Below are 23,049 nucleotides of genomic sequence, written 5' to 3' on the forward strand. Positions count from 1 at the left end.
CTCCACTTTTTTCCCAATGGCTTGTTCATATGTTCATACCCAACTACCGGGGGTTTTATTTTTCCTAAATATAAATGTTTTCGACGAGGCAAACAACACTACTCATTCATGAAAAAAATGAAAAATTCGGTGCAATTTTTTTAATTTCCAATAACAAAGCATAGCTTGCAAAATGACGGACAATAGCAGAGACTACTGAGGCCGAAAACAGAAGACGTGCTTGGTGAAAACATGAAAATTTGATTTTCAATTCTTTTCGATGCAATTATGGAATGTTCTTGTTTTTCAGATAACAGATGCCAATATTATGATGTGTTGGCTCAGCTCATCGGGTTTCAATTAATTGTTGTTAATTGCTCTCGAATAACAAGCAATTATTGTAAACGTGTGTGTCTTTTGTAAACGTGTGAGTGATTTCAATTGCTCTCACACCGAAATAAAGTTTGTTGTTCAAACAAAACCGATTGTTAGAGATACGATAAGCAGGCCTTGATAGCCGAGTGGTTAATGCCTCTGTCGAAGTGAAGGAAGCGGAATCAGGAGGTCAGGATTCGAACCCTACCCCATTAAGAAAACGCCCCACCTGTCATTCGAGAGCAATTTTTCCGACGGTAGTTAGTTTATGTTTTAAATTGAATTTAAGTTTCATAGTTTCATAAGTTTGTACGACGTATCATTTTAAAAATTCAAACGATTGTTCCATATTGAAGATTTAAAAGAACGTCACATTAATTTGATTGCAACAAAAATCAATACAGGCGACAAATTAAACAAGAAACTAAAAGATTAATATTGGCCTGCGCTAAAGCTTCGTGGCTATTTAATTTATGGTTTTTTATATCAAGATAACTGTAAGTTATGCCTTTGAGAGATTCAAGCTTATATTTGCTTGTTTCTGTAAAAGCAATTTGTATAAAAGTAACCAAAACTTTGCATCTTTTGTGCAATCTGAACTACCTCTTTTGAGCAATATTTTAAGCAACATTGCAATGACAGCTGGCCAAAATATGGTCCCACATTTTTCGGTTATTTTAATACAACATTTAGGGTAGCAAAAAATCGCAAATTCAATTTGAGAGATTTTTCAAACAGATACAAAAGCTGATAAGCGTACACACATGGAGAAAAGTCAAACAAGATGGACTTTCAATAAGTCGTCTTTAAAAAGTTTCAAATTCAAAAGAAAATTTTTGTTGGTCTTTCAAATAAGCAACCACCCATTTTCTCATGCTTCCGGGCAAGAAGTAAGAGTCTGTTTCAGAACTTTAGCGAAGTTGAGATTTGAAATTTAACTAGTTGTTTTGCTCATCAATTGTGCACTTTTGGAACATTTGTTCAACTTTTGTAGGAAAAAAAATCGAATGACCCAAAAAATGGTTTAATTATTTTTTATTAAATTTTTCTTATCTGTAGATAACAGAAAACTCTTGGCTCTTGTTTGGAACTTCACTGTTTTGTTTATTCTCAAAAGTTTTCCAATCCCGTATAGTTAATGTAAAATGAAGAGCCAGGAAAAAAATGCAGCAAACAATTGTCCATTTTGGCTGCATGCAAAAAATTGATTTAATACTAAATTTAGTTTCCTCAAGATAGCAATGCAAATTTGTTTTGGCAAAACAAATCAAATACCAGCGATTGAGTGAATTAAAACCACACGTGCGAACAACTTAAAAATACCTCTGGGGTAAAATCAATACTCATAATTAATGCACCGCGTAACTTTACCCAACAGTGATGTGGGCATGCATGATCAACTACCCAATAGTCTGGTTATCTAACTAAATGGGAGAGATTGGGAAGATTAAAGGGCGCCAAAAGTGGAGGTGCAATTAGGAGGGGTTGCAAAATGGGGCTGAACAAAGTGTGAATTTGTTTTTTTTTGTTGCTCACCTGCTCGACTGCTGCTCTGTGTAGATATGGAAAAGGGTCTTTCATCTGAAACAAATACAGACACAATCACTCCCATGGCAAACAAACAAATATAGTTCCGCATGTAAACAATAAAAACCTGAAGAACATTTGAACTATAAAAGGGGAGAAGGATTACAAATCAGACTAAGATTTAAGAGCTTGAAATTGTTCTTTTCCTCAGGTTTTTCACGCTCATTTATAAAAATGGGGGGAAGGGGAGGTGAGTTTCGGACAACGGAAACAAAATTAAAGAATCCCACATGTAAACAACAAACACGGAAGATCAGTTGAATGATAAAAGTATTTAAAAAAGATTATCAATGAGGCATGAATGTTTAAGAACTTCTTTAAAATCACTTCTTGGGGGAATTTTTCTTAAATGGTGGGAAAATTAAGCAAATGGTAGCAGTTGGAAGTAACATCGTGATAATCTAATTCAATAATCTGACTTTTGAAGCATATATCAAATTGATGAGTGCTATCATGCGCACCAACACCTGGGTTCAATGGCCAAGTTATTGATTAGATTAGTCATGATTAGAATTCGGAATCAGGGCATCTTGCTAACAAAATAAAAAGCGCCCTTACCAAGTACCGTATTATACAACCATACTCACAACTTTGTATATTCAGAATCACTACGCCAGTATCAGGGTACCGTATGTTATACAGCTTAGACAAGTTTCCTAGTCGGTTATAAGTAGCATAGTTTTGCGAGCGTTTCAAAGATCTTTTTCACTGAAAAGGATTTTCTTTGGCTTTATTTTCCCTTATCATATGAACAAATTTTATTAATTTTTTTAGTTCAAGTTGTTCCTAAGAGCTTAATATTTCATAAATCGACTTCAGTTATGTTTTTTAGAGTAGATTTTTCGACAGAAATGGCTCTTTGAGTTGTTTCCGGAATTCTTCGGGCTATGTTTTTTAAGTCCCTCTCACGTTTTTATGATTTTTGAAGTTCAATATGAGTAGTGATGTAGATCAAGTCGAAGCAGGGGGTGGGGTCTGGGATGTAAGGCGAAAACTTGATTAGGCGAACGAAATTTTCGTAGCCATTAGGCGAAAATTTTGAGCTAAATTATTCTGGAAATTAGGTGTATAGCAAATAAAGCACTTAAATAAGGTACTTCAAAATCCACCCGATGCCATAAAGTTGTCAAGTGCCCCTAACAGCCGTAGTTACATGCAAACGAGTTTTTAATAGTACTTAAAAATGTATCATTGTTTTCAAAGTTTTGCGTCTCTTTCTACTCAGTGTCATAAAAGCCCATGATTTTGATTTTTAAAAAGGTAACAGGAAAAAATGTTGAATATTTAAACTACTTATTAATACCTGAAACGTAGATAATTTAGAACTACCGGTTTAAAAAATGCACAGAAATGGGGGGGGTGTTGGGCTTAACCTACTTCGTGAAAGTGTTCAAAATTCAAAAATTCTGGTCTATTTTTGATTGTTCGCAAGCTATATTTCTAGAATTTAACTGTCATACTTACTTAATTATATCATAATATCAAGAAGATATTGCAGTACCTCCTTGAAGCGTTTCAATTGGTATTTGCCAAATTTCCACAAAACTTTAGTTCAGAATTTTTGCTTATGGCTACAAAAATTCTTTTTGCCTAATCAAGATTTCGCGTAATATCCTACACCCCCGAAGCAGGAAGTGGAGCAAAAAATGGAGTGGTTTGTGGCGTGCAATTTTTCACTCGAACTTCAAGGTAAAGTGAGAAAACGTTTGCACAAAAATCGTTTTCTCAATAGTGGTTTTTTTTACATGCGGCAATTTGACTTTGAAATTTTTTAAACTGTTTTTCGATCGTAGTTTTTTCTAAATAGATTTTCAAAACCAATCCTAGTCTTTTCTTGGTCTAGTTCTTCGTTTAGTCAGTAAAAGACTGCCATTATATCTAACCGACATGTTTTGCAAGTATATATAACAAAGCCGTCAAATTGCCAGCAAACAGCCGCCGTCGAAACCTTTGATGTCAAGTGGGATTGAAAAACTCAAAAGAAGAGAAGGTAAAAAAACTGACAGCCTTTATTCAAAGTGTACAAAAGCGTTCTAACCTTTTGTACACTTTAGGTTAGGTAATACACTTACACAGAACTCAGCTCCTAAAGTTAAGCAAGGCTACAAGCATTAATACTAATACCAATTACTGTTCTCTCTAATTAACTTTGACGTTAAATAATAACACATGCGCCTGGGGCGTAAAAGGGCGTATAGAATAGATCTAAACTTTTCACTGACCTCCTTTGCTCTTTTTGAAGAATCGTTTTCTGCAGTAGAGCGCGAGGAATATCAAGTTGGTCACTATAAATAGACCAGTGAGAGCCGGCAACGCTATCATCAACCAAAACGGCATCTCTCTGAAACTCTTGTGCGCTGAAACACAAACAGCCATCAACATCTATGAACGAGGTCTCTTTATTGAGAAAAATAAAAAAAAATATTTACTTTTCTTCACAAAGAACTGTAAATTTGTCTAAGGAATGATTGCCTAATGAAAGCCAAAAGATTATGAGAACTGCGAAACCTAAAATTTTGTGAAAATGAGAGACAAATATATCAGAGAAAATATTTTTTAAAGAAAAAGCGTGAAAATGGCACAAAACAAAAACTTATTTTTCTCTTATTCTTAAAATCGTTTCCATTTTCAGCCATTTATATCAAAATATATAGCAAAGTATATCAAAATGTTCATATCAATGTTCAGTAACAATGTTTTGAATAAAACAATCGAAATGAGATTGAAAGTTTACCCGGAACAGGTGTTGCGGCGTAGGTTGTTGCCTGAATGATCTCAGAACATGCATCGTCTCTATTTGCGGGTCCCACTTTATTTTGAGCACACACTTTGAATGTATAAGTAGTAGCCGAAGCCAACCTTCCAACGGTATAGTTACAGTCGTTGCTATCTTTACAGTTTGTAGTTACAGTTGCTATTTTCCAGCCTTCGTTTTCCTTCCCGAGAACTTGATAGAGGATCTCGAACGTCTGAGGGTATCCTCCGTTAAAACCCTGGGTCCATTTGAATGTCTGGGAGTTGTCGGAGGTTTCCTGGATGACAAACTTTCTGGGTTTCTCAGGAGCTCCTGAAAAATTAAACTTTGTCATAACTATTTCTTTAAGCGATAATAATTTATAACGTTTAAACTGCTGCAAAAGGTCTGAGAGCTGCCAGAACTTGGCCACGGATTTACTCAACTGAACTGGCTGATGGGTTTAATTTACAAGTTGCGTGTCTTTGCGATCGCATATTTAGCTGACTAATGAAAAATAGATGTTTTTATTAATACTAAAGATTACGACAACTGTCCACCAATATTGCCCACTATTTTACAGTATACCTAATAGACAGCAGTGTTGTTGGATTGTTGGTTTAATCTTTAGTATTAATGAAAGTTTTGCTCGTAAAAAGCCAAACTAGCTAATAAATAACGCACATCTGTAAAATGAAATTATCTGGAAAATGACCGCAAAAACTCATAAACTTTTGCTTTATTGAAGTATATAAGTCCCATAACTAAATATACAGAAAACAAAAGAGAAAAAATCTAAAACAGAAAAGCGGTTGGATTTTGGGAACGGAAAAAGAATTTTTAATACAAAATCATTTTCCAGCAATTCTAACACCAATTCATACGTACCAAGTGGTCCTGTCAAGGGAGCAGAAATTAAAAAAAATCAGCAGTTAAAGCTAAAGCAGTTTCAACTCCTCTATATCTAAAATATACGTCAAAAATCAAACACCAAATACAACTAATAGTTTTATTGAAAAAGATACTAGCTGTCCAGTTATGCAAAGGTCCATCCATTCAAAAATGGGATCTATTCTGTTTTGGCCCCCAGCTACAAATTATATGTTGTTATATAGCACGTTACTATGTAAAAAATAGCTAGTGCGCCTGCGGGGGGGGGGGGGGGGGGCATACGAACTTGCATCCATTCCGTAAAATTTAAAACAATGAGCAACAAATTTATTTCCATTATCATTATCACTATTTTAAGGCTACCATCTGGCCTGTTCGTAACTTTGAAATAGAATGTTCAAATACTTTTTAAAACAAAAAAATCTGATCATGCCAAAAGTCCGAAAGATTCGAGAATATTTAATGATGACTCCAAACAACAAGCATGCTCGATAACAAAATTGCCCGGAATCAAAACTATAGACCTTAAAACATAGATAAAAAACTTGTTAAATAAAAACTTGTCAAATTCCGTGGGTACATGTTTTGCAGATTTTTGCAGGGAAATCAACAGATTTAAACACTCCTGAATAATAGTAGCAAAAGAACTGTTATGAGGTGAATAAAATACAACCTTATAATATTGATAATTATAAACATAACAGACTAACGTCTAGTGACTTGCTCTCAAACGAATGGTGAGCTAACTTTAGCTTAAAGAGAGGAAGTAGAAAAGGGATATATTAGTTACTTTGGGGAGCGCGGGGGGTAGGGGAATTGTTTGAGGGAGGGCAGTGGGTGGAGGTTTTTTTTGGGGGGGGGATGAAACTTGCGGTTGTGGAATTGGAGGGGAACTATTAAAGCTTTAAAAGCCCTCCGGGCTTTACCTGTTTAGCACGTTTTCGCTACCAAAATGTTAATCGCTAACGATTAAACGAAAAACAGTTAAAAGGATCGCAAGACTATTATAATTGGTACAAACTTCGTTTGAGAGTAATTGAAAGCCGTCCAAATAAAAGGCGACTGAAGCTGACTGATGGCTAAGCTGCATTTGAGATACCGTTTAAATTTGGCACACATTACTATAAAAGTAAGGGTGACTTAAAAAAAACAATGATGACTATAGCAGCAAAATTATAGCAGTGCGGTTAATGGTTACTGAAAAAGTATAATATCTGCTAAGTTTTCAAAATATACCCCAATATTAAAAATAGCCACTGACTTCACTTTCAGATAAGGGAGTACACAATTGAGTATCTTTTTGAATAATTTGCGTATCTTTTAGACAGCTCATAATCTTAATGCTAACAATTTAAGATTAACTCATTAGTTGACATGCTCCAGAATTCTTTGTCACAATAAAGTGGAAAACGATTGACTTTCATTAAAAATTTGTTAAAATAAGTCTGCAGTAAGCTCAAGTTTAGTTAAAAATTGATAAGCTTTATTGTTTGATAAGTTTCAACGGCAAATTTTCTTTAGAAAATCTTGAGGACTTTATCTAAACAGCGAACTGCGTCAATTAATTGAAAAATTTAGTGCTTCAATTTCGCGTGTTTCAAACTACTTTATTGAATCTCAGCATAGCAAGCTTTTTATTGCAACTCATATTCAAAGTCAATCAGGAGTCCAACAAGGAGACCCGCTGGGGCCCTTACTATTTTCTTTAGGACTTTGGCCCATTATCAAAGAACTCGACGATAAGTTACCAAATCTTATGCAGAATTCTTGGTACATTGATGGAATTATAGCAGGTACGGAAGAAGAGCAATGTGAATCATTAGAAATTTTAGCAACTCATGGCAACAAGTGTGGCCTTGAACTCAGAAGAGACAAGTGCGGGCTGTGGTCCACCGCCTGTTTTAATGCTGTTGATAGCAGGATAAAGAGAAACAGCCAATCAGGAATCGAAATCTTGGGCGCAGCAATCGGATCACCCACTTTTGTTGTGTCTTGTTTAGAAAAAAGGGTTAAAAAACTCGAGGTGTTAGACGATCTAGGCTATATAGAGGACCCTCAGTGCGCTCTTGGAATTTTGCGTAGCTGTTTGGGTGCACCTAAATTGGTGTATTCGTTGAGATGCAACACTCCGTCCACTGAGAGTAACAAAATGCTTGAAAAATTTGATCATCTCCAACGAACAACTTTTGAAAATATATTGGGTTCTGTAATCAGCGATAATTCATGTGACCAAGCATGCCTGCCAATAAGCAAAACAGGAGCTGGAGTTCGACGTTCTCTGAACCAATTCAAAGCAGCTTATGTTGGTTCCTTATCCCAGTCAGCAACCATAGTAGAACAAATTACTGGTGTGAACCCAACACACGAAAGTAGTTTCACAGACCTAGTGGAGGAATTTAGCACTTAGGGGATTTCTCATTTGACGCAACAGAAAATTCAAAAACAATTTGACAATACAGCTCTAAGCAACCTTCTTGAAGGTCAAACCTCCGCCAGAGAAAAAGCTATACTGTTATCTCTTTCCCTACCTCAATCAGGAGCTTGGTTGATGGCAGCACCTATCTCTGCTCTTGGCCTACACCTTCAACCTATCGAGTTCCGAGCTGCTCTGAAATATCGTTCAGGAATTCAACTCTATGATTCGGATAGGAGATGTCCATATTGTAAGTCAGCTATTTTGGGCATATTTGGAGATCATGCCGTTTCATGTCACGGGCGTGGCGATATTATCTCTCGTCATGACAGAGTACGAGACGCAATAATGGCAGCTTGTTCGTCGGCCAATCTTTCCCCTGTATGTGAGCAAACATCTTCTGCCGGAAAGTAATTCAAGACCAGGCGACGTGTATTTGCCCAGTTTTATAGCAGGACAACCCGCAGCCTTAGACGTCACCATTACGTCCCCACTGCAAGCCAGTCTTATCTCAGATGCGTCGAGGACATGTGGTTTTGCTCTAAGCCTAGCAGAAGACAGACAGATTGGGCATTATTAACAGAAGTGCAGCGATATGGGCATCCACTTCATACCATTGGCGTTAGAAACTTTTGGCGGACTATCCGAAACAACGCGGAAAACATTGAAAAGAATAGCTCTTTTTCTGATAACAGAGGTTTCCAGCCCTCAGGCCTATCAGTAGCCTTCAGTCGCCTCTCTCAACTGGTATCATTAAGTGCCATGTGTGGCTCAGCTACAATGCTGATATCAGGAGATTCGCGATTTTGATCCAGAATTAATGGGGACTGTCGCATCCAGTTGTGCCGCTATGCCCAATGAGAGGGTGAAGAAAATCCGGTTCAAGAACTCACTAACATCAAGTGATATCGGACTCACTTTATGAGAGGGGAGCCCTTCTGTGTTTAAATGTCGCCCAATGAGTGGGGACTTCAGTTAATTTTACCAGTTTTTGTCCTCATACATCAGCAGAGAAACTTCGAAATCACCGATGGAAACGAATTTTCTCAAAGACATCTAATTGAATGTACAACTGCATTCACAATTTGTTAAATCCTTCAATCATGAGTTTTTATTCTTACCTGACCAAGGTGGGGAGAATATAAACGATTATTTCACGCGTGCAAATTTGAAATGGACAGTTGAATTTAGAATTATTGAACTGCTGATCTGTTAAATTAATTACCATAGTTATGATAACCAAGTTAATTATAATTTACTGTTCAAAAAAACTATATTGATCGGTTTTCGAATTTTTTACGTCAATAATCTTTGCTCTGCATCTGCTAGATTTTAGATTTAATCTTTCAGTTTTAACTATACTATTACACGTTTGAAAACTTGTGAGTGGAGATTTTGTGTTCCGATTCCGAGATTACAGGGAACAGCCGTCATTTCCAAAAGTAGCGAGAATTCAGCCCAAGAGATTAAGATTGACTTTTAAGATTGCAACGGTTCCTTTTCTGATCTTATGTGTCTAATTCTCGTGCAATTCTTTAAACAAAATTAAAGGTTTGATTTTAGCTCAAGTTTAACTTTGAATGCAATTAAATTGAATTAAAGTCAGTCCATGTAAGACAACCCACAGACGTCTGTGTCAGTTGAGGATCTCAGATCTGATTTGTGGCGCCGGCCACCATTTCTGTACGTCGCGTCTACGATCTGTTTGACTAAATGGTTAAGTAACATTTGCCAAGAAATTTTCAAGTAGTGTCTATTCAAAAGATCAGAACTGGCTGACGAATTATACTGAGTCTGTTAATCATGTTATGATGGTGTCTGCTAATCATATTTCATGGATTCGATAGATCTTTTCTAATGAAGAATCCTTTTAGCAAGAACTGTAATTACGAATCGACCTTAAAGCATTTGTCATCTAGTTTTGAGGATCGTGAATGAATCTCAAATATTGTAATTCAAATCGCAAAAAAAATGAACTTAGAATCCATCTGTTTCTTGATTAAATAATAATTTTCTAACTGTCATTTATGTCAACCAATTTGTATTTACTTTACAAAACAGAATAGATTCAATTAATTGGTCGATCCTGCATGCGCAAATTTAAGCAAAATTAACCGATCATATTTTGCAAACTTTGTTTGAAAAATTTTCCAATTTTTTTTTTAAAATATACAATTTTTAAAGTTGAATATGCGATTGTGTAGATCATAATATTCTCAAATCCCTGTGGACTTGCAGCACTGAAGATCTGAACTCGAAAGCTGATATCATAACATTAATAAATAATTGAATCATCTTATTTGATCTGATTGTAACTTTTGGTAGCGCGCGTTATTAACTAAGATTTTGTTTGCTTACCAAAAATTTGGTACTAAAGATAATCTTTAAAGCCAAAAAGTTGAGATTTTGAAATGTACCTCCTTATAAAATTTCTTGCAAACACGTTATTAACTTTTAACTAAGCTTTCATTTGCTGACTAAAAATTTAGGCAATACAAGTCTTTTAAAAAATAATCTTCGCAGAGACAAAAAAAGTTTCCTATCAAATTTAACTCCAATAAAACTTATTGCTAACTCGTTACTAACTATCAACTAAATTTTCATTTGCTGACTAAAAATTTAGACAATGAAAGTCTTTTAAAAATAATCTTCGCAGAGACAAAAAAGTTTCCTATCAAATTTAACTCCAATAAAACTTACTGCTAACGCGTTATTAACGATTAACCAAGCTTTCATTTGCTGAATAAAAATTTGGGCGATAAAAGTCTTTTAAAAATATGGGCGATAAAAGTCTTTTAAATTTTTAGAGACACAAAAAGTTTCCTATGAAATATAACTCCCCGTTGAATTAGGTATGACTCACGTGGTTTGCTGAGTTCGACCCTCCAAGTATCAGCACCCATGATGTTCTTAGCAGTACAAGTGTAGTTCCCGAAGGAGGTCGCGTATATTGGACTGATTGTCAGTTCAGACCTCCACTTGCTAGCTCCCAATTGCACAACACGCTTAGTGGTTGATTGATCTGAAATAATTTAGACAATAGTTTTTGTTACAAGAGAAAATATGTAACTTAATGTAAATTGTACCTAAATAAGATAAGCGGGTCTTTCCCATTATAACACCCCCCCCCCAATGAGAAAATTGTAATGGAAGAAAATTATTGACAAAAAGAAACTTAAATTTAAACAGACTGCCAAAACTAAAATTCTCTAAATAGCCTATCCAAACTTCTGGACCAATAAATCGTCAAAAAACCACAAAAAGAACAAGAAAGTTTGCTTGCGTAGAATTTTTTTTCACTCGTTTGTTTTTCGAGCATTGAAAATTTGCAGCATTTCAGTTTGGGTTCACACTCAAATATGCCAACTTTGTCTCAAAGTTTTCGAAGCCTCATACATATCAACGATTTTCTTGAGCATTGAGATTTTTTGTTATATTTTTGTCTCTTTCCTGTGACCTTTGCCAGTCCCGGTTATTTCTGAGGGTTGTAGAAATGATTTAATAATTTAAAAAATCAGGCATTTGAAGAGCTCGTTATTAAGTAACTTTTATGTAAACAATTAAGTAAAAAATTGTTAGGGTCACTTGGGTACTTTATAGCGCCATGCGGACTTAGAAGTACCGTCGTTAATCGTTTTCATTAATTTCTGCCTAATTTCCACTAAGTTAGATGAAAATTTTGGCCTAAAAATTGGCTTCGCCTAATCGAAGTTTCAATATGCGTTTGGTTCTTGCAAATAATTTCCACTAAAGAGCGTGCGTTTCGTGGTTGCAAACAATTTCCATATATGGCCTAATATCCAACACCCTTACTTTGCATCATGGAATTAATGACGAGAAGATTAATTTGATCACAAGGGGTTGAGATAGAAGATAAAATGTGATGTTACCTGTGGGGTAATTGATCCAGTCAAAACTCAGTTCCGGATATCCATTGGCGACGCAGTAGAGCACAGCAGATATCTCCCCCTCTCTTCCACTGATGACCAGACGCGTGTTCTCATTTGATTCAAAATAGGGAGCATCTGCAACATTCGAAGCAATTTCAGTTTATACATTATCAATTTTTCGCTCATTAATTTCTATTTTTTACAGATTTTGAATTTAAGCGAAATAAAACCAATTGAATTTATTGTACTTAATTAAGCACCACTTTAGAAACAGAATTGTTTCTCACCAGACATATTTATTTGTTGACGTCAAATTAGTTTTTTCTAGATGAATTATTATAAAATTCATCAAGAAAAAACTAATTTAACCTCAACAAAGTAAATATGTCTGCGGAGAAACGTAATATTTTTGTAAAATGCAGCTTTATTATGTACCATAAATTCAATTGGTTTTATTTCATTTAAATTCGAAATCTGTCAGTAAAAAAATTAATGAGGGAAAATATATTCATTGGAGAAAAAGCATAGTGTCGAATAATTTCACTTCAAATGTATCGTGATCAAAGTTAAATCATCGTAATTTTTTCTTTCTACAAAACATGATTTCTTTTTTTGCGCAAGATGAAGATATTTGATTATTTTTGATACCCGTTCTACTTCAATTGATCTAAATCCGAAGTCCGCGAGCAATACAAAGAAAAATTGAAGAGCCTTGTAAAAACAAAAATTTACTTAAATTTTTACAATTTTAAATTACCACCGGTTGAATCAATGCTTTGTAATACACTTTTTGAAATCTTTCTAAATTAATTTTTTGTAAAAAAATTTTCAAGTTAACGAAAAGCTAAACAAAATGACTAACGTTTGACAGCCAGTTGAATCTTGACCTGGGCATCTCCTAATTTGTTCACAACTCCACAGGTGTAGTGACCTGCATCTGCCTGGACAGCACTTTCTATCTTGAGAGAAGAGACCTGACTCTGTCTGTCTGTGGACACATTGTACTTAAGATTTACTGCGTAAGGATCTATCACTTGGTCTTCGAACATCCAGAAGATCTGAAACACAAGTTAGATTTCTAATTCCGACTGTTCTCACTTGCACAAAGCAGAATTTTGGGTTCCCAAGTTGATTGTACCCCCCTCCAGTTGTTAAAAGCACATAGTCAGTCATTGTATGTTACTAAAGGACGTACGTTCGGTGGTTGCAAATAATATGCATATATGAAGCTAGGGGCACAAACGGAAAAGATGCAGAACTTTAATTTTAAAGTTTTCAATTACCCTCTTCAATGTCATCATTATTATTGATCGCTAAAGATGTTAGCGATTGATTACTCACCTGTCCTGGTGGGTTCGCCATTTGTTTGCACCTGATGGTGGCATGAGATCCAATGTCCACTTCCAACAATGTTCTCTCTGTTATCAATTCAGGAGGATCTGAAAGTGCAGATAATTATTTGCATCTCTTCCCCAGTGTTGGGACAAAAAGATCCAGATCAAAATTAACAAAATTATGACACATTGGGTATTTTGGAATTGGGCAAATTGCCATGTAGCTATCTCTTTCCTATTTCTTAATGATAAAAAAAATGTTTTCATTATCAAATAGCGGCCAAATACGTTTCTTTACGACAAATTTGTTATCTCATTATTACTATTCATAACGCTTAATGTAGACATAGGCAATTTTTCTGTTCGACAATATAAGATTACAACCAGAAGTACTGGTCAAAAATTACACATCGGAAATGAAATAGGGCATAGACTACACGAACGTTTGTATATTAAGGACATTAGACACCAATTTTGCAGATAATAAAAAAAGTAATAATAGGGTTGAGCTTAAGATTAAAGTTGATGGATTTCTCTTACATGAATTCATTGTTGTACACATTGCGTTCAAGTTTTCATAGTTGTTTTTAAGTTTAACCAGACCTTCTCGCAAACTATGAGCTACAGCGTGCTATACAATCGCTGATAAAAGTAAACGCACAAATTGCCATTTTACATTGTAATTTGCCTTTTTGAAGTCACTTCGGACAAAATAAACATAGCTGGCTGGTTGCCAGAAAATAGCCGCAATAGATTCGTAGATCGGCAGTCTAAAAAAACAGTAAAAAAGACAGACAAAAAACTCGTCTTTTCATTGAAGGCTGATCTGTTATATTTTGAATAAAAATCTGTATAAGTTATTGCTGCCTCTATTAGCTGATCTCAAATAACCTTCATTTAGAGTGACACACACCCATTTGACCTTCTCTCTTTGAATTAAAGTAAATAAAAGTCTATTTCAAAGTGAGGAAGTCATTTTTGAGAGTGAGGTAAGTCAAGTGTGGCCAAAACTTTAATCACGCGAATGAACAAAAACCTCGCTCCACTAAGAGCGAAAAATGACGTCACACACGCACTTCAGTTGAAATTGCATGATTGAATGAACAGAAAGTGGCTGTGACGTCATATGGTCGTAACAAAAATCATGACGACGAAATAAAAAAACATAGCAGGACAAGTCCTGACGTACAATTCAAAGAATTTTCATTGACTAAACAGAAAAACTAGACCTAGAATGGACTATGAGTGAATAGAGAAAATCATTTTAAAACAAATCAGATCAAAAAAATAAGAAAAAACACAAAATCAATGTCAAAATGCCGCATGTGAACAAAAAAAACCACTAGCGAGAAATTAAAATTTAATTCAAATAAAAAAATTATGCCTAGAATGAGCTGTGAATGGATTGGGAAAACCATTTAGAAAAAATCCGATCTAATAAATCGAAAAAACAGTAAAAATCAGAGAGAAATTGCCGCATGTGAACAAAAAACCACTACCGAGAAACCGAATTTTTGTTCAAACACCGTTTTCTCACTCTACTTTAAAATTAGAGCGAAAAAAATTCACGCCGCAAAACCACTCGCTTTTTCGCTCCATTTCCTGTTTCGGCGTGACCAAAATCACCACTCCAATTTGACTTCAAAAATTATGAAAATGTGTGAACAGATCTTAAAAAAAAAGACAGCGCCCCAATACAATTCAAATTCTTTGAATTGTAAAAAAAAAAAAGAGAAGGCCAATAATAGCCCCAGCTATCGCTGTGCGGCTATTAATTAAAACCGTTTCGTTTTATTTTATATCAATCACCTAGTAATCATCATCAAATGGATCTTTTCTGTTTCGGTCTTTTCTGTGTTTTTTATGCCCCAATTACAATTTATGTATTGCTATATAGCACGTTACTACGTAAAAATTGCAAGTTCACCTTGTGGGCGTACTAAGCTGGGTATCGAAACAAAATAGATATCAGAAATTCAATAGATCCAATTTCAGAAAAACTGGCAAGTATGATCACAGAGAAAATCCAGGTGGAAGTTTGACACGTTACTGTAAGAAGCTGTAAGTTTAGTCACACCTGAAATCTGTTCAACTTGCTCCTTACATTGCCAAATTCACAATGCAAAATCTTGCCTAAAATATTGGAGGCATGACAATTTAGCACAGATTCTTCCATGAACTCAATTTACTGCTGCTCACGGAAAACTGGCCAACTTCTGCCAAGATTTTCGCTTTAAGTAGACCAGTTTTTCTTAATTTGGAACTATTAAACTTCTGATCAATTTTGGTCGAGTGATGATATAAACATTAAAAGAAACGACAGAAAATGATGTTGTCCAAAATTGACTTCAAAATCAGACAATGTAGCACATAAAAATGCAATTTGTGGGTTTACTTTTGTCAACGATTTTAAATAGAGCAGATTAGAGCCTAGGTAAGACTTAGCAAAAAATTCGTTTATGCAATTTCGTTCACGATTGGCATTTATACACCAAGAACTGATGCAATTATCAAATTGTGGTGAAGCAATTTAAAATTGAACTTACATTCAACTTCGAGTGTGATTTGCCGACTAGTCGAACAAGCTGTCCACGGGCAGACAGCATAATTTGTAGGATTGTCACAGTTACACGCTTTGCAGAAGTACTCCCCAGCATCCGACCTGTTGACCTTGGCAAAGTCTAGCCTTGACCCCGCAGTCTGTTTGACCTTGGCACCTGTCCACTGGTAGTAGGAGATGACTGGGTTGGTCTCTGCGTCTCCACAGTCGAGACTGGTACTGGATGATTCGTTCACGACTACTCGGACGGGTACTGATGACAGAAGTTGCGGCTCAACTGAAAAATCCCAAAAAGATACAAGTAAACAGTTACGCAGAACTTTTTTGAATTGTTAGATAAAAGAGTCTACATTCAGGGATACCTATGACAAGTTGAGAAAGTTTTGAGTTTCTCAATTATTAGCTTTATACAGTTTGATTTAACTATAAACTATATTAAACAATATTTAACTATATTAACTACTGTCAGTCAGAATTCACACCTGCATATAGGAGTTGACTTGCGACTTCCGAGTTGACCGATTAAATTTTACAGGAATAGCCTCTTTTAATTGATTTTTTAAAAAAAAACTAGTACTAACAGTATACTTCGATGTGGTAAGTGTCAGACACGACCATGTCTGGGAACTGCGTGGGTGTGACTTTGCACGTGACTGGGACATTGTGGTCCTGTCTGTCCATGGGTCTGTTCAGTCTCATTGTGTTACTCAGAATGAACCCATTGCCCTGTGTGATTGGGTCATTTCTCTCTGTGTCTAGAAAAATAAAAAAAGTCATGAACTTTACCAAGTCAAGGGGGTCATCGCCTTTCAGCGCATAACTATTTTAAAGTATGCTACAAATTACCTAAATACGCAGAAATTTCACAAGAAACGTGTTGAATGACCTTGACTTCAGCGTTTTTCAGCTCATTTCTAACGCTAACAGCTCATTCCAGCGCATTTTCAACGCAATGCGGCAAACGTCAGGTGGATTATCCGTTTAAAGGGTAATATTTCTAATTACTGATCATTAATTATTTAGTCAACTTTTAAATTCAGCGTAAGAAGACTCTACTCTTACAGATTAATATTTAATCTTTAACCAGTATATCATCACGGAATAGTTATTTTAGACAGTTACTCAATTCTGAAAATATCGCCATATTTTTAAGGACTGGAACTGGGGACCAGATAATTTGAGGTGTTAACTCACTTGCAGAATTGACAGGTGATCCGTTGATGAACCACTCAAAGGTCACCTCATTAGGGTTCATCTTCTCAGTTGTACATGTGAATTCCACTCCTTGTTTGTTCTCCATGAATGGCTTCTCAACATTGCTTGTTATTGTCACTTTCTTTGGAGGATCTAAACAACATCTTCATTCTCAATTCATGAATAATTAGGAATTGGAATTCCTTTAGGCGCAAAAGTTGAGAAAACAGGTATTTTTTGCAAAGTCAAATCCATCAAAATTAGATAAAAATACATAAAAAAATACAAAAATTTAAAAAAATGAAACGCGTGAACATTTTTGTTCATAAGTCTGTACGAACAACTAATTGTTTGTTTTTGAACTAATAATTGTTTACATGGCATATTAAAAGGAAAGATTAGCCATTTCAATTTTGATCTAATGCACCGGGGGAGTATGTATCGGGAAACAGTTTAAAAATCAGTATTTCGTAAGAATGGACCAGGCTGTTCATCAAACAACTTTTTTCCCAAAGAATTTGCGCGAAAGTTGCTCATTTTAACTCGGATCTTTCTCAAGTCATTTCGGACCTTTTGTGTGCCCCACACACTAAATAAAGTTCAGGTAAATTTACCTGAAAAAATACCTTAACTTACCTGAAACAAGTATTTTTGGTGTTTGATGTAGTGTAGGTCGACAAATATTAGCTCAAATTGCTTCATATAAGAATCATTGTAAAGCTCTTGTAATAAACTTCAACATTTCGTTTGATAATTTTACTAAAAATAAACAATTATGTACTGCAGAAAGTTATTTAAAAAGTTAAGGTAAGTTAAGGTAACTTTACCTTAACACAGTCCAGGTAATTTTTTACCTTAACTCAAGTTAAGGTAAAGTTAAGGTAAATTTTACCTTAAAAGAGGTTTACCTTAACTGCGTTAAGGTAAATTTACCTGAATTTTTTTTAGTGTGCACTTAATAAGTAAATATATTATAACCCCCCCCCCCCCCCCCCCCAGCAGCACCCACTCACCCCAGCGCTCGTGTTGCAAAAACATCTGGTTTCCCATGTAAAAGCACATATTCGGTAGTTTTCTTTACAATTCGCTATAAGGTCAAGGTTATATATACTTTCATTTAATCAAATCTTGGTCCCATAACAACAGTTGCATAACTTAACGATGAAACAACTTGTTAGCGCCCAATGACTACTACGAAAGTCTCTGAAACGTGGCAAATATCTGCTTTGGAATTAGACTACTTTTTCAGCCATTCTTTTCTGGTCAAGGTTTGTTAGATGACTTTTTTTGGCGTTGATGATCAATTGTTTGGACTTACAGTGAACTTTGAATGTGATGCTAGAAGTTGGAGGTGTCTGGTCTTTGGCCACAACAACATTCTCTGCCTGACATGAGAAAGTCTTTCCATGGTCATCTCTCGACAAATGGGAGAGACTGAAGCTGTACTTTACTGTGTAATCTAAAATTAACAATGGAACCCACAATGACTAATATTCATGCCCCATAAAATTCAATCATCAATTTTTTATTAAATATTGAGATTTATTCCGTCTCTGAGAGAGAAACAGACAAAGCTTCATAATTTTAATTAACTCAATTAGAGGCTGATCAAATTCGGGTGATAACTTGAGGTCAAAAGGCCATGACAGCGAAGGATTGTCTTAAATGCGACAAAGATAAAAACAAAAGGGAGAAATAATGGAAAAAACGATAATATTTCGGTTGCGACATCTTGTCGTTGAGACCATTAAATGGCTCTCGATTTTGGTTCCACTTCTTTTCACCCTGATTAATTTAACCCCACATAAACTACACCATCTCTTCACCTCTCTACCATTTCACCCCTCAATTTACAATACCCACAGCCGCTTTGAGAGCAAATCGTCCGACGCAAGTCTATATATGTTGTCGGTAGTTGGTAGACCGAACAAAGATTCGAAAATGACGCCATAGAATATGTTGCTTAGAAAAAGTTAAATTGGTTAAACCCAAACAGTGTTAAAACGCGACAAGGAGGACAAAAAACGACTAGAAAGTTACTCTGACTGTGATTAACGGTTATAAATCACTCATAAACAAAATTCATAGCTGTTGGTTTCGGTTTTGTTTGTTTATTTAACCTCAATGTCTCGCAAATTCATTTTTTTCCGGCAAAATTTTAGATGGGACAATTTTTCAATCTCTGCTGGCTTGGTCTTATCACACAGCGGGGCTAGTAACTTTACAGTACCCGTAGGAGAACCTTACTGACCTTGATCTTCAACTGGATCTGCACCCGAGTCTAGGAAAGTGTCGTCTTTGAACCAAGAGATCACTGGCTGAGGTCTTCCTCTGGACATGCAGGACAGTCGGACTGAATCCTCCTCTTTGTAAGTGTTGTCTGGCTTCTGTGGTTCCACTATCAGCTCTGGCTTGCTCGGAAGATCTGCAAATAAATTAATTCAGAAATATTGTGACCATAAAACTTTAATATCGGAAGATTTGTTAAAAATGGAATCTGATAAAAAATGCATCTAAAAATGGAACAAAATGTTAATGCCAAAATAAATAATTCAAATATACTCAAAAGAATGTTTGCGAAATAAACACGACAACGTACCAATGAACGTCTCATTTTTACCTATAAAAACAAACACCTAAAATGACTGAGAAAAATCTTTTGTCAGGTGTTATTATTGTTGTAAAATACGTCACTCATTGTTGAATTTAATTGCAATCAATTTTATTTGAGAATATCAAAAAATCTAATCATTTTGTTTATTTTTTTTTCAATTTATATGTTTTATAAATGTGGATCAGTTCAAAAGTTTCAACCTCCCGTTTCGTTGGATTTTGGGTTAACAATTTTTCCAGTTTTTTTACCAGTATTTTTTGAAGAAGGCTATACTGTAAAAATGAAAATTTCTCGCGAATGATGTTAGAAAACGTCCAAAATGTAATCATTTTTGAACTACTACAATGACTCATGCTTCAATTAACCTGTGAAAACATATTGTTTTGTTCAATTCAATTTGAACAGTTTAATTAATGAAAATTTTTCATGCTTTTCTCAAGTGAATATTTCTTCAAAGCAAGTATTCCAGTGACGTAATAATAAATGACTTTCAATTTTTCCTTTGCCTCGGTTGCGTAACTTCTTTATGAACAGGTATTATTCTCATGATTGTTTTTCACAATCGAATTTTTGATTGACGTTTTAACACAGCCAAGCGTATCGTTACGCCTACATTTCAACTATAGCCCATTGACTACTAAAGATAACATACAATTCATACCTGCCTTAAGCTAAGCGTCCAATTCAGTCTATTTTTGGAGGGGTTAATTTCTCAAAATCTAGCTAACAAAAGTTTAAAGAAAGTTCTGAAAGGAAACTTTCTTGTTTATAGACATAAACTTGGGCAAATTGTTTACAGAACGTGCCCTAAGGGCATTTTGGGTGGTCATTTATTGTCGCGGGTATTTTGGGAAGGGGATTTTTATTCACATGGGGAAACGTTTCTTCACTAACTGACAACTTATTAAGCCTTCTAGTTCTGCTGCATAAGTTTAACCCCTTAAAGCTATGGTTTAGTCATATTTGCGTGAAAACGGGTTTCACAAAATTACTTTTAAAACTTCGTAAAGTATTTTATTTGACTGCTCTTTTAACAGGCGTGAATAAACTGTTATGTAATCATTGCGTAAAGTTATGTAATCATGTCACACAGCTTAGCGTGTGAAAAGAACTGTTCAGAGACGGTTTGAAAGGGTTTAGCAAATTAGCTGAACAAGTTTTGGGTTTGTCAGTGGCATAAATTTCAGGGAAGTTAAAGAGCGAAGTAAAGACAAAAGTTTTATGATATATTGTTTAGACAGTTGGTTTGAAGACATGTAAAAGCGTACATGTTTGTTAGGATAAACTTAAGAATACGCAGCATTCCTGAATTCGAATTACAGTTATGTCTGCACAAAATCAGAAAGTTTGAATGTCGGCAAATATTTAACAAAACTGCATCTTTTTAATCAATGAATAAGAATATTTAACGAAAAATATGGGTAACATTTTCGAAACAGCCTATATTTACAAAAAAATTACAAGGTTATTATTGCCAGGATTAAAAAATAAGCAAAAAAAAACTCATAATTGATGCCTTTTTGCAAAAGCGATTTCAACTACATAATCGAGACAGTGCGCTACTTGGAAGTTTTTCCAAACTCTGCATTTTATTCAGCGATTAAGTCCAACCAATTTTCCTATTTTTGCCCATTACTGACCTAGATATCGAGTCTATTAGCACAAGTAAAAAGTACGCTCTGGTTCTTAGAGATACTTTATTTTGATGATGGTAACTTGCCATAACAACAGAAGATTAGATGCATTTTCTCGCTGAAAATCAAGTGTTGAAAAATTACTTCACTTAAGTCATTAGTACGAAATAAGCACGAAAATAATAAAAACATGAATCGCACAGTGTGCTGAACTTACAAAAAATTTACAATAATATCACAGCTTCGGTGCATATTTCCATTGCACTTGTTTTTGCATATAAAAAAGAACACGTTAATTCCTGAAATAATGTATAAAATAATGTGTAAGTAATAAATCAATAAACGGAAAGTCATTTTTGAATTACGAACAACGAATAATTGAATAAGTAGATAGATAGAGTAATAGATAGATAGGTAGGAACAGCAACATCATGAACTAAATTTAAATTCACGCCACGTAAATAGGCCGAAGTGAATTTGGCCTGGGTCCGTCTTGAATTTTTCTAAAAAGTGAGCTTTGTATCTTTTTTTTGGCAGTTATAGAAGTTTTGACAAGGTTCAACTCGCCATCAAAATTTCATTATGATATCTTACACCACTATGGATCACCCCTGCTCAAGGTATATAGTTGTAGCAATGAATTCATTTACTAATTTTCCCAACCGATTGTGAAAATAAAAGTTAGCCGTTGGTAATGGAATAACAGAAACATTTTTAAATGCTTGCTTTCTGTAATTAAAAATTTGTCTAGTGTATAGTGCAACCCTATATTGTATTAAAATTCGAACAGCATATTCGAATTGCATATAAAAGAGCATGGAAATCGAAAAAATGCTATAGCATGGATAAATTTGGGGAAACAAATGGATCTGGTGTAAAATTAGAAATAAATATCCAAATTCGCAAAAGATTCACTAAACATGAAAATGTATTCGATCAAAAGTATAACAGACGCCTCAATATACTCAACAATCAGAAAAAACTCTTCGTCCAATTATCTTGGAAATGAAAACCATGGGGATCAAGAGAAAGAAGTTAGAACCACAAAAAAGTTTCCATTTGAGTGCAAAAAAATTTGCAATAGTGAAATATTCAATGCTTGAAGTGGTGACTATTTTTTACATAATTGTTTCCACATCTGTTCTTGGAACCATTGAGCCATAAAAGAGTATCAAACTTGACAAAATTGCTGCACAAACATCAATTTTTGAAAAGGAAAAATTTTAGAAAAAATGTACTTTGAACGGCACGGCACGATCAGCTTTTAAAGTGATCAGGTAAAATTTGGAGAGTACTAAGAACTGTTTGTGGCAAAAATTTTAAAAAACTGATATGTTTGTCAGGTTATTTTCTACAATTATGCAGGTATAAAAGTGTATAGAATTGGGTATCTCAACTTGCAGTGTTACGTTGGAAAGAAATGTTAATTTCATTAAAACTCGACCGCAGCAGATTTATCGAATTTTATCGATTCGCTATCATTAACAGGTATTTGAAAACGTAAAATCTAGAATTTCTGCTGCCTCCAATTCTTGGGCAAAATGATTAGCTCTAAATTTTAAGATATTCAACAAAATTTGATGTGTGGAAAAAATCCAACGAAACCTTTTTGTTGCGTGTTTTGTGAATAAGATTAAGTTTGACATAAACGTATTGTTCTGACAGCTTTAATGAACCTCCGGCAGCATAGACTTAAGAACTCACCCCCACTGGGCTATCATGTCCTTATGCTCTCCTAGCTTACAATCGCTTTTGATTTAGCAACGCAGACTTAATTTCTCAAACGTAACTGACTAACGTCGGTCGAATTGCTCTCAAACGACGGACGAGCGGTTGCCTTCGGT

The 23,049-nt window shown here is 35.0% G+C and overlaps 1 protein-coding gene across 4 annotated transcripts in view; it reads right to left on the reverse strand.

The window, feature by feature from the left end:
• The window catches only part of LOC142355851 (nephrin-like), a 49,265-nt gene that overhangs the window by 8,763 nt on the left and 17,453 nt on the right, over window positions 1–23,049 (reverse strand). For all 4 annotated transcript variants that reach the window (XM_075407890.1, XM_075407897.1, XM_075407903.1 and 1 more), the window contains 12 exons: window positions 19,209–19,382; window positions 18,276–18,416; window positions 16,958–17,110; window positions 16,345–16,518; window positions 15,750–16,040; window positions 13,211–13,308; window positions 12,732–12,927; window positions 11,870–12,004; window positions 10,843–11,001; window positions 4,676–5,008; window positions 4,164–4,298; window positions 1,891–1,935 (listed from right to left, as the gene is read on the reverse strand). In XM_075407890.1, coding sequence (XP_075264005.1) covers window positions 1,891–1,935; window positions 4,164–4,298; window positions 4,676–5,008; window positions 10,843–11,001; window positions 11,870–12,004; window positions 12,732–12,927; window positions 13,211–13,308; window positions 15,750–16,040; window positions 16,345–16,518; window positions 16,958–17,110; window positions 18,276–18,416; window positions 19,209–19,382 — 2,034 coding nt within the window. The remainder of the gene's footprint in view (window positions 1–1,890; window positions 1,936–4,163; window positions 4,299–4,675; window positions 5,009–10,842; window positions 11,002–11,869; window positions 12,005–12,731; window positions 12,928–13,210; window positions 13,309–15,749; window positions 16,041–16,344; window positions 16,519–16,957; window positions 17,111–18,275; window positions 18,417–19,208; window positions 19,383–23,049) is intronic.

This window comes from Convolutriloba macropyga, chromosome 2, assembly GCF_964194025.1.
Source record: "Convolutriloba macropyga chromosome 2, txConMacr16.3, whole genome shotgun sequence".
Lineage (NCBI taxonomy): Eukaryota > Metazoa > Xenacoelomorpha > Acoela > Convolutidae > Convolutriloba > Convolutriloba macropyga.